Below are 12,410 nucleotides of genomic sequence, written 5' to 3'. Positions count from 1 at the left end.
CCATAGGGTGGTTTGAGGCTGGAGAAGTGGAGCCCTTGGGGTTTGACTTGGTAAGGGATGCCCAGGATAAGGTAAGGAGCATCCAAACTAAGTTTTTAGCAGCTTAAAGTCGACAAAAGGAGTATGCTGACCATAAGATAAGGGATATGACATTTCAGGCTGGTGAGAAAGTGCTTCTAAGAGTATCACCCACTAAAGGGGTAATGAGATTTGGTAAGAAGGGCAAGCTCAGTCCTCTCTATATTGGCCCTTTTGAGATTCTTAACTGTGTAGGGACAGTGACTTACATATTGGACTTGCCATCTAGCTTGTCTGAGGTACATTCGGTGTTCCATGTGTCCATGTTGAAGAAGTAACATAGAGATGGAAATTACATCCTTAAGTGGGACTCAGTTTTGTTAGACAAAGACCTTCACTACGAGGAAGAGCAGTGGCAATCTTAGATTGTGATGTCCGAAAATTGAGGACCAAGGAAATTAAATAAGTAAAGTTCCAATGGAAGCATCATCCGGTAGAGCAAACTACCTAGGAAACTAAGAAGGACACGCGAGATAATTATCACAGTTATTCGTCGATTCAGTACTACTCTATCTCTGTCTTAGCCCTTTTTTTCTTCTAGTTGGTCACTCAAGGATGAGTGATGGGTAAATTGGTATCTATTATAATGACTTATTCCCATATTTACGAATAAGCTAATAGAGAAGGAATTTGGGCTAGAAAAGCTTGGGTAGTGATTTCAAAAAATTTGAGCCTAGGCCAGGTTGGACGAATTCTGAGTCAGGGGAAGTCTAGGGTTATCCAAAATTGTATAGGGGATTGAATCATTAATTTGATTGGGTTATATGATATCTAAGATGATATAGAGCCTAGACAGCCTTATGGAATTATAATCGAATGAGTAAAACTCCCAAAATCGGACTTGGCAAAGATATAAATTAAGACGTCTTGGGATAAGAGTATGTTGTGAAATGGGAGACCTGAGACTCTTTACGAGCTCTCTGTCTCCACTTATCTCTCCAGATCAGTATGGTCTCGTTGTGGCGAGGCAGACTCAACTTTAAATAGGAAAAAAGTCCAAAAATGATTTTAGTCATTCCCACTTCATTCTTAAGAGACCAGAAGCGGCCTAAGGAAAATTCTTATTGGTTTCCTCCATTGTTTGTGCCAAAGGTAAGTAATTTACTTCCTAAACTTGTAAATTTATTTTTAGATCCCATAATTTATGGAGCTGACCATTGGGGGAGGATTTTGGACTGAAACTAATGGTAGAAAATAGCCCTAGAATAGGGGTTAGGATCAGGGGTTGATCTAAGAGGGTGAATTAGACCATTATATTGATCATTTGTATGTATATACTGACTTTAGACCAAGAACAAGCTGAACGAACCCGAAAAAGGAAAGCTCCTGCACTTTAGAGTTGTCAAAGCTTGATTTCGAGGTAGATGATGGTTTGTCTTCTTGTATATGATTCATGTACTTGCTAAATTACTCCACTGTATGCATATGTGTATATGAATAGTGAAGAATGTAATTATCTATTTGAATGATTACTTACTGACCATGACTTGTAATGAACATGTCCTTGACACATATGATAGTTTGACTATTCACTGTGATTGTGGCTGACTTGTATGCTTGGATCGGGTGTACATTCTGACACACATTTGGTTTGAGTATCACGTCCTGATATATATTTGAATCGGGTGTCATGGTTCAACTCAATCTTGGACTGGATGTCATGTTCTGACACATAAATAGGTGGTTGTAGGTCCCATGAGAGGACCCTTATGTGAAATTGCATGATATTGAGGCTAATGAACCATGATAATGTTGAGTACTGGTTAGGAGATGATATTGGTTAAGACTGTTCTGTATATATGTGCTTATAGTGCGGTATTTACTTGTTCATGACTCGCTTATTTGCTAGCCGCGTTATCGTACTAGTACATTGTTGTTTTGTGTACTGATACTACACTTGCTTTGTCTTTGTTGAGTACAGGGCATATTCAGCTGGATGCAGAGAGACCTTGTATAGAAGATCGCTATTTTACAGAATTTGAGGGTGAGCCAGTCTTTCAGGCTACCGTGAGCTCTTCCATATCTTAGTCCTTCATTCAGGACTTAGACTCTTAAATAGTGTTTTATTTTATGACTCTTTGGGATTGCATTCCCTTTTTTCCCTAGACTTGATGTTTTGCAAGAGTTTTGGTACCTTCGACTTTCAGTTCCTACGAGTTAAATTTCGTATATATTGGGGTTACTAATTGGACATTTCTGAGTTTATGGGGACTAAGTATATTTATTGATTAAACCTGCTTCCACATCTTTAAAATGTTTATTTCTCGTGAATGCTGTGAGTTTGGACTGTACTAGTGGTTCACCCACCAGAGGGTTACTGTGGGTGTCAGTCACAACGTATTAGGATTGTGACATATAATCTAGCAAAACACTTTAGAGTGCAGGGGTGAAGATTCGGGGGTAGGGGGTGGTCGTGGATGAGAGGAGACAAACAACTTGTTTTCTCTAATGTCTCTGGCAAGACTCGAACCCGCAACAATGAGCTATATATTAAGTCCTTATATTTACAGTGTAATTTTCAACAAATGAGGTTCAACATGCTTTGGCCATTGAGCTGTAGTTTGTGTTAAGAATATTCAAAACTTAGTATTTATACATAAAGAAATAAATTGACCTAATTAATATAGTGTAATTTTTCGAGAAAAGGATAGTATCAAGTATATACGCAAATTTGATCCCTATCTTGAAAATGAAGGCAGAGAGGTTGTTTACGATTGACTCTTAGTCCAAGAAAAAATAGAGAAAAACAGTTCAAAAAAAGAAATACGAAAGTGAAGAAGCCACGACAAAATACTAAAGATAGCACGATAAAATATGTTGAGAGAAAAGAACAATAACTACAATAATTATAATATAATCGAACTACAAGAAACAACAAATAGTAACAGAAATTAAAGACCAAGAAACTACTACGATTACTAGTATGAAAGTATGGGTGACACATCTCTCAACTATCTACTAACCTTCTACCCTAATTCGTGTCCTCCACAACCTCTTATATGAGGTCATGTCCTCGGTAAGCTGAAGGTACACATACATACACGTGTTATTAAAATTTTGGATCCGCATCTGATGCATGTTTGTCTCTGTTGCTCCATTGAAGTCTCATTCTTGGAGAAGCTGCCACTACACTATTCTTCACACAACATGGCTTGGGTTTTATCCTCCATGGAATAAACATGTCAAGCCCACATGATGCTGCTGCTGCTGCCTTGTGAGGAAAATTACATGGTCTTCTTCCATTTTGCTCATCCTCTAGTAATTTCTTCCTATTGTTTTCCAAGGCAGATGAAATAGCTAGTTCCTTTGCATCTTTAAGAAATCTCTGAATAATGAAATTTGGTACTGCTGGCTTATTAGTACTCCAATCGTAAGATTCCTCATCAACAACCTCCTTATTCGATTTTCTATGTTCTGTTTCATTAATCATGTCGTCTATCGACTCATCCCCTAACGAAAAAACATCAAGAGCATCTGAGAAAACATCATGGTTGTCAATATTCCTATCATCTTGATCTTCATAATTGCCATGATCATCATTGTCGATATCGCCATCGTATGATTTAGTAGTAGTACTACTAGTAGCTAATAATTCTTTTCTTGTATGATGCCACATACATGGTGGCAATTTTGGAGGTGGCACAATTTCAATGTTTGTAGTCAACCCCATTGTTTCCTTTGGTTTTCCAGGACTTTGCTCCCAAGAAAATGGCACTCTATTAAAAATATCTATTGAAAGTTGAGGTGGTATAATATTGGAGCAAGAAAATGATTTTTCACTAGAACGTCTAGTTGACAAGAGAGGAGCACTAAAATCTAATTTTCTTGAGCATTTTTCTTTTTTCTCTTCTTCTCCTTCTAGGTTTTTTTCCATGGATTTCAAGATATTGGGATGTAAAACAATCGAGATAAAGCTTGAGAAAATAAGAAAAGTTGAACACATATGTGGCTATTTGTGTGAACAAGTTTAAAAAGTTGAGTCATAATTAATTATCAATAGTTGGAAGTATGGGCTTCTCGTGGAGTTCAGCTAAAAAAAGGTGCAACTTTTATTTGGTCACGTCACAGGTAACTCAAGGGGGCAAACATTTGGCTTCTAAATATACTTTTCTGCTAATGCGAATGATTTGCCAATTTTTTTAATTTTTTTTTTTTTTTCATGAAGGCCTATTTTGAAAAGTGTAATTAGATGTAACTATATTATCTGGTATGTTTGATTGGTCATATAATTACTAAGTCAACAGATAATTTAGAGTAATTGACAGAATATAATTACACTTTTCAATTTTTAGGAGAGCTGTGAATTGCTGATAATTACGGGCTAGTTACTATTAATTTCTTTTTTTTATTTATTATTTTAATTTTTTTTTATTTATTATTTTAATATTTTCTAAAAATATATTTTTTATTTTTTATTTTTTATTTTTTATATTTTATTTCCTTCTCATTCTCAACCTTTACTTCATGTGATTGAGTGATTCCATGCAATTTTTCGTGTTATCTATTTTTTATTTATTCTATATATATTTTTTCGTTAGCATAATTTTGTTAGTATTCTAAGTTGTAAATTCAGTGTTGAATAAGATTATAAACTTACATTTTTCAAAATCATATTTATGTACGTTATGTTGAAATTTGACATAAGAGTATTACGTTATATTTTTCCTTGTTTTATTTGTGTTAGTAGTATTGACTTGATATTTCACATTACAAGCCATTTATTTTTTAGTTAGACTTGATAAATTATCTTTTTATCAAATATTTTAATAATTTTATGACATTATATTTATAATATTAATCTTTTTGTCAAACATGCATTTCATGCTCATAGAAATCTTGTACTTTTAGTTTTTATGATTAATTTAATTAAAATGTACTAATTTGGAAAATATAAATCATTTTTTATAATATTAGTTAAGAACATATGTTTATAAATTAATTTTCAAAAGACAATATATATCTTAAATATTTAATTTAATTTTAATATAATCTTATGATTGCACTTGTGCAACTAAACAATATATTTGTAATTACACTGTAATTATATTATTGCAAACTATTGGTGTAATATACCACAAATACAATAAATTACAGTTGAAAATAAAATAATAAAAATGAATAAAAATATATTCAGGCTGAGGCGCAGATATCTCGCTCTCTTTGAGGATATTCAAGACACTGCAACATAATCTACACCGATCCAGCAGTATATCTCTTGATGTGTTCCCTCCAGGATACAACAGTCCAACAACGTATACAACTCAAACAACTCCAAATTAGTTGAAGAGTCCAAACATCAAAACCCCACAAAAAGAACACACCTTCCTTCAACATATAATTACTCTCTTTTGTAAAGTGAATATATTTGAAGATTTAGAATATTTTCTTGTCTCAACTTTCTCTTTCACTACTACACACTATAATATTATCCACACGTCTCATCTTTCTTCCATCCTCACTATTTATAGGTGAGGAATTATTTCTTGTCTTGCATAGGAATAAAGTGGATAATAATGTAGGTAGGAATCATGCCTCGGAGGTAGAGTTATAAGACATAATGAGATAGAATAATGGGCAAATAAAAAGTTAGAGGTTATAGGAGTTACATAGGAACTTATTGCCACATTCTACCACTAACTCATACAAATTAATATTATTATCTTAATACTTAAATGTATTTTGTTCCAATACAAATAAACATGTCATCGTAATTAAGAGGTTGAGTAATTAGAATTGGTGTAATTACTAGGGAGTTGTATATAGAGTCCGATGTAGCATTTTTGTTATAAGTTAAATTGAACCCAACATTTTTTTCCAAAAAAATATATTTTTATGTAAACATTACTAGAATTTCAAGAAATATTAAATTTTGAACGAATAACTCCAAAAATTTAATAGTTTACTGGTCAGATTTTAGAGGTACTGTGAGCTGCGACTATGTATGATGTATCTAACCCTAATCACGTAGCAATATTTCTATGGAAAATATAGGACTTCTTTTTTTATTTTTTAGATGCAGTAATTTCTCTCACATTGTCACCTGGTAAATGACTGTAACCCTTTTTGCACTAGTTATTGCTCCTTTATTTTGTATCTAATCAAGTAGCTAGGTGGCTAGTTATAGCATTTTTCTGCTTCATTAATCAAGGTAATTATTTATTTTTTAGGTGACTTGATTGTGTAAATTTATAGACACTGATCCTGGAAAAATGAAAAGAAAAAAGAGAAACAAGACCAAAAGACAATTATATTTTCACTTGAATCATTTTCATATGGTACAAATGAAAATCAGAATTTTGATCCTCTCATGTGAGAATCCAAAAGAAGAACATTCACATTCAGTGCATACTTTCAAAAAGTGTAGCAGATATTAGAAAACAGTCTCTCACGGCATAAATGAAGTATCTCAACAAAGTTTGCAATGGGACAAAAACAATTATCTGGAGAACTCTGCTCTATGAAATTCACAAATATTTCACTATGGTTGGACCAAAAAAGTTATGTACATTTGATATCTAATTTCTTGCTCTTTGTTGCTATTGAGCATGCATAATGGCCAATGTGCACATAAAAAATTTCGAGCGAGCTCCATACATGATTATGTATTGGCCCTGTGTGCGCCATAAAAAACTTAGGCACACACTTCCAAACAACAATCACCAAGAAGAAGCTCAATACACATCTTTTGCTCCTTCACGTTGGTAGTTGTTCTTTAGCTCGTTGCTGTACTTTCTGATACAGGTCAAGTGTATCTGCATGGCTGGAGTCAAGACACAGGGCTGCTTCACAATCTAGAATCGCAGATGTGAGGTCACCCATCGAGTCATGAAATGCTGCTCGAAGATGGAGCAGTTGTAAGTCCGGCTTGAAAGAAATGACTTTTGCTAGCTCTGCTATAGCCTCGGCTTCCTTGTGGTCATCCATCAGAACTGAACATACATTTTCCAGTATTAATTTCTCATTCAAAAACTTGTAGCATAGTAAATTAATACACATTAAGACGGTGAAGTCTCTGTAAGTAGGGAGATATAAAGTGGGGGTGGGGGAGCCAGGCACAATGCATTCCCAGAGCAAAATATTTCATGTCATGTACTAATACACTTTCAGTTAACACTACTCTAGCACTTCTAGGTCAGTTCACTCAACTGAATGGCCTAGAGTTTAGGTGTTAGGAGGCATTGTACAATCTAGGGGAAGAATAATGTAGAGAAGAAAAAAGAGGAACTGATTCCAAACTTCGTAACCTTGGACAAGTTAACCTAGGAAATGTGAAACTTATTTTTCCATTCTTCTGTGAAGCTTGACCAGATGATGTTATAGTCTTAAGGCAATTGAATACCAAAATCTTAAAGATATATACATACATAAAGGTCCAACTTGCTAAGAATGACACTCACCAATCACCCAAATTATTCCATCAACCAAACAGATAGGCTTGTTCGAGAAATCAAATTCCCATATAGTGATGCCCAAAGAAGAAAACGAACTTAAAAGGGACCATTTTAAGACATTAGTCAGATATTCAAGCAAAAGAGTCTAGTGACTGTAAACTCCAATAGTTCCTCCAATGAGAAACTGACAGGTGAAATATGCTAGGTGTCCTTACGAAAGTACCTACTCAATTGAATTACAAGTTTAGGACTTCACAAGCAAAAGTACAATTTACCCAGTTTTTGAATTTAAGGGGCACAAATGAAGAGAGATTCAGCTAATTTTCTTTGCACCACTGTACCATTCTAGATCAGCTAATTGCAGAGCCACTATAACCCCGACTGCCATTATGCAGTTTTACACTTTACATTCACATGAAAGTAGTTTACAAACAAAATGAAGTTATGAATGCTTGGATGAAACTTTGAGTCCTCCAATTGGAAGACATTCTTTCCAAGAAAATGTCTTCTTTCATACTGGTCTCCAGTTAGAACTGTAAAATATAAGTAGAAACGCAACAATCTTTCCCGATTTCTTCTTTAGAGATGAGTTACACCAGCTAATAAGGAGCTATTTTGGGCTTATCGGATGCACTTCACCAGCAAGAATTCACTAATTTACTGGATAATTTTTCAACTGTCACCACTTATGTCCACTCTGTGGGCATTGAGACTTGGTTGGACAAGAAAAGCTAATGTGAATCCAAAAGAACAATCAGACAATACCCATATAATCATACAATCAGATAATGCCCATATAATCATCCAGAACCTGTTGCTACTATATCCCATTTAAAGGTCAGTGTTCTAAATTTTTAAGTCTTTGGAAACTGCAGTTGTTCGACAACAGTTGTGTAATATTGGGATTGAAGCGAAAACACGTTTAGTTAACCATTGGATGATCTTTCCATCATTATAAATATGTTGAAGTACAAGGCTTATGTGGGCTTAAGTGAAACCTCATTTTCACAGATGCACTACCAACCTATAGCTTAAAGAAAGAGAATCTTACAATCAGCAGCAAAAACAATTTCCCACTGCTACATGTACGAAAGCAATCAGAAAACTGATAGAACACAACAATTACTTGATACTCAAATAAGATGGTACGAAAATAAGCCAAGGGTAACTTACCAGCTGCCTTGTATCTGTATGGGTATGTCCGTAGGGGATCTAATTTTGTCGCCATACTAAGATCACTTTTTGCCATTTCACGATCACAGTATTCAGACCGCTTCTCATAAGCAGATGCATTATATTTTGCTTTCTCAATCAACTTTGTCATCTCATCATAAGCTAATTTTCTCTGATCTTTTAGATGGTAAACACGCGCCAAACCCTGATGGGCTCGTGTATGCTTAATATTCAGTGCATTTGTGTAGCAATCAATTGCATTATCTAGATTATCAACATCTACATAGACACTTGCCAGATTACTGAGAGCCTGCAGTGCAATGTAGTTTTCAAGTAAATCTTTTGGTTCCTAGAATTAGTGAATTAGTATCTGACTGAAAGGAACACTCACCTGGCCTTTCCGAAGACCATCTGAAGGGCACCTAAGAGCTTCTTCAAGCAGTTGTATGACATACAACGAAGATTCAGAGTCAGGACTTGTTTCTGATAACACATATGCTTTCAGGAAAAAGGCTTCAAATGATCTCTGGATTAAGATAGATTCTTCAGCTTTAGCAATTGCTTCTTCACGATAACCTGTGTCATATAATATCCATCCTTCATAGACTAGCCTTTCATGCTCAGAGGTAGCTTGGTTTCTGGCTTCTCTCAAACTACGCATTGCTGCCTTGTGGCTATTTAATCTATAAACAAGTGCACATCAGTCCCAAGGAGTGAAAAAAGAAAATAACTCCATACACCTCCCAGATATTCACATTCAGCTTCTCAAGCATGAGAAAGCAAGTAGTGTATGTAAGTTTTTGTTGTGCGCTAAGTGCACAGTGAACCAAAATATTTGTAGTTTCAGTCAACTTTATATGAAACAATCATCTAACTTATACAATCATTCATAGATTTCCATATTTCCAGTCAAAAATTATCTCACGAAAAAAAATAGATAGTATAGAATTATATGGTTAATCTATGGTTATAAACCAGTAGAGCTTAAAATTCTTAATAGCGGCTGAAAGGAAACAGACAGCACATAAAGATGAAATATACCAAACAGGATTATTATAGTGAAACTAAAATGTCTGCATACCGTAAAAGCAGTAGAGATTGCCTAAACCTTAAGAGACTTTTCCCTGGATCATTAGCTAACATATGGTGGACAACAGCAAGAGAACCAATATCATCTACGGAGGACCATCGGTCATATAGTTGCATCCAGCAGTCAGCCTGACTGCACGGTTGGACATTATGACTTAGAAGCTCCACCAAGTGTTCACCTTGCAACTTCCCATGGAACATCATGTAATGGGGATCTAAAGTCAAGAGTGCCCTAACATCCCTTAAAGCTCCTTCATATTCCTCCAGGACAATTAAAAACCAAGCACGGAGCTCAAGGCAGTCAGGAGAAATCTTGAAGCCAAGTATTTTGTTGATCTCAGAAATAGCTGGTCCAAGTCTATTTTCCTCTGCCTTTGAAACAGCTCTGTACTTGTATGGATAAGAAAGAGTTGGATCCAGTTCACTAGCTGTACTCAAATCCATCGTCTTTTCTTTTCCTTGACAATACATCGATCGCTCCTGATACATCCACCCAGAAGGTGTATAATCAGAAATGAGGGAGTCCATCAACTTATATGCCTTGTACATGTGACCACGCTTGTATTTGGATCTGGCAATGCCTACTAAGGAATAGACATGACCAGCTTCAACAGCTGACTCAAACCATTTCTGAGCATCCTTGTACTCTTTTCTTTCAAGCATCACACAACCTAATTGGTGGAATGCTAGTTGCTTCTGCCAGCCTTCACTTGCACATTCTCCCATCCTTTCCAACAGCATTACTGTTGTGTTTGACTTCAGGTCATCCTCCATAGCTGCTTGGCTCAGAAAATAGTAGAGAAAAAAGGAAGCATGTCCTACGTAAGATAATCGGTCCTTACCTTCTGAACTACAGAAGAGCCTTGACACGTTTGGATTGTGCACTGAATTTGGAAGTTCCCTTAAAAATACCTGCAAACACGCTGCCACTAGAAGATATGCATTCTCCTCCAGTCCATATTCAAAAAGCAACATAGCACTATCCATGTCAAAGACCAAAGATGCTAAATACGCATCACAAACAGACTTCATCTCATTACAACAGAACTTGTTGGCTAATGACAGGAGCTCTAGGACAATGTCTGGATTGAAAGAGTCCACACTTTTTGTTCTGCTAAACATCTCAGCAGCTTTCATCCCCTTTGCAGAAATCCCATTTTTTGAAAAATTTATTTTCTCCCTTCGCGAGTCCATGAAGCTACCATAGAGCAGGACTTCAAATGGCCTAGAAAGTGATGCTATGTTAAATCTCCTACACCTGATTTCATCATCCCCAATGCAAAATGACATATCAAAATCCTCCTCCTCATTGCCATGACTCGATGAAGTGGAGCATTCTTCATCCATGTTAATTTCAGTATCCTCACCTCGGTGGCACATACAAGGATCAGTAGCTGATTCAGGATTATACCCCGCTATCAAAGCACTGCCAGGGCATTCCATACTTCGCCCACAACAATCCATTGCCGATACACCAATCAACTCATCCTCCCTTCGTTCAAACCTCAACCAGGCAGAAAGAACAACTTTGGTATGCACATCAACCGCGTGTAGCCTAGCTGACAAAAGGCACTTCCTAAACAATTTAGGATCCGGTAAGCCCCTAAATATAGCACATTGCTCAAGATACATCTTTGACTTGTCAAACTGAGCACAACCCTCCATCCTACAATAAACATCAGCTAATGTCTCCACAAAATTCATAGGTTTCAGAACAAACTCAATCTGGGGCTCAAGTTGATCAGTTTTTGGCAGGCCATAATTAGCCAGGGCTTCAGCTAAAACAGCCAAATTAACCTCATCCTTGGATTGAATAGCGTGAAAATTACGATCAGATCTAGACCTAACAGAATTGGACAACAAGTTCTGTAAAAACTTCTCACCTACACCACCGCCGCCCCCGCCACCACCACCACCACCACCACCAAACCCGTTGGTGGTTGTTGTTCCAGACGGATTAAGGGCATACACTTGTGTTCCCTTACATCCTTCCATCATATTCAAACTACGCATCGTTGAAAAAAGGTTATGTTGCATATTCCCTCAAATTCAAGATTACCCACCAAGATAAACATAAAAATAATCTTTACAAACAAAAAATAAAGGATTTTTATAAGAAATCTGACCTGCAAACACCACCCTTTTCAGGTAAACAAGAAATAAATACAAAACAATTGTGCTGCAGGCTATTTTGGACGATTAACAATAATGGGTCTTTATTATTATATTCTATTTCCTTCAAAAACCTCACCTTTCTGGGGAAAAAAAGAAAGAAAAAAAAAATTGGAAAAGTTGAATCTTTGGTGGGTTTTATATGAATTTCTTTACATGGAGAAGAGATAAAGACGAATGGTCAGAAAAACCTCTGTTTGTGTAGAGATTTCCTTGTTGTACAGAGAAATTGTAAAAAAAATTGTATGTAAAAATCCGTTAAAATTGGGGAGCCGCTGAAAGAGGAAAATATTATATATTTCAGCGCGCCATCTTTTCCGACAATACCCGTTTTTGTCGACCCGTACCGTTTGCCTTGTCGGATGACTTCATTTATTGGACAAGAAGAAATAATTTTAATAAGGGCGGAATGACCTCGGAGGTCCTTGTACTTGGCTTCATTTGTCACATAGACCCTTTTACTCATATTTTTGCCAAGTGAACCCTCAAATTCACTTAAACATAATA

The 12,410-nt window shown here is 36.0% G+C and overlaps 2 protein-coding genes across 2 annotated transcripts; both read right to left on the bottom strand.

Annotated features, from left to right (window-relative positions):
* Positions 1-2,863: 2,863 nt before the first annotated feature.
* LOC129881566 (uncharacterized) lies at positions 2,864-4,005 on the bottom strand. The gene has a single exon (XM_055955739.1). The coding sequence runs from the start codon at positions 3,950-3,952 to the stop codon at positions 3,128-3,130; it is 825 nt and encodes a 274-aa protein (XP_055811714.1). The 5' UTR covers positions 3,953-4,005; the 3' UTR covers positions 2,864-3,127.
* A 2,536-nt stretch (positions 4,006-6,541) lies between these two features.
* On the bottom strand, positions 6,542-12,152 carry LOC129882433 (ethylene-overproduction protein 1-like). Its single transcript, XM_055956725.1, has 4 exons — positions 9,724-12,152; positions 9,034-9,325; positions 8,643-8,952; positions 6,542-7,007 (listed from the first exon to the last, which is right to left on the bottom strand). The coding sequence occupies exons 1-4, from the start codon at positions 11,766-11,768 to the stop codon at positions 6,772-6,774; spliced, it is 2,883 nt and encodes a 960-aa protein (XP_055812700.1). The 5' UTR covers positions 11,769-12,152; the 3' UTR covers positions 6,542-6,771.
* Positions 12,153-12,410: the final 258 nt, after the last annotated feature.

The sequence above is a fragment of the Solanum dulcamara genome, chromosome 3 (assembly GCF_947179165.1).
Source record: "Solanum dulcamara chromosome 3, daSolDulc1.2, whole genome shotgun sequence".
In the NCBI taxonomy this organism is placed as follows: domain Eukaryota; kingdom Viridiplantae; phylum Streptophyta; class Magnoliopsida; order Solanales; family Solanaceae; genus Solanum; species Solanum dulcamara.
This window is presented reverse-complemented; position numbering and strand designations above follow the sequence as displayed.

What these genes read in the sequence shown, in the direction of transcription:
- LOC129882433 (XM_055956725.1), bottom strand. Translation starts at nt 11,768, where the DNA reads ATGCAACATAACCTTTTTTCAACGATGCGTAGTTTGAATATGATGGAA. An exon ending in CAATCTCTACTGCTTTTACG is followed by an intron (nt 9,326 to 9,723) that starts GTATGCAGACAT and finishes ACTTGTTTATAG; the next exon opens with ATTAAATAGCCACAAGGCAG. An exon ending in ATGGTCTTCGGAAAGGCCAG is followed by an intron (nt 8,953 to 9,033) that starts GTGAGTGTTCCT and finishes ATTGCACTGCAG; the next exon opens with GCTCTCAGTAATCTGGCAAG.
- LOC129881566 (XM_055955739.1), bottom strand. Translation starts at nt 3,952, where the DNA reads ATGGAAAAAAACCTAGAAGGAGAAGAAGAGAAAAAAGAAAAATGCTCA.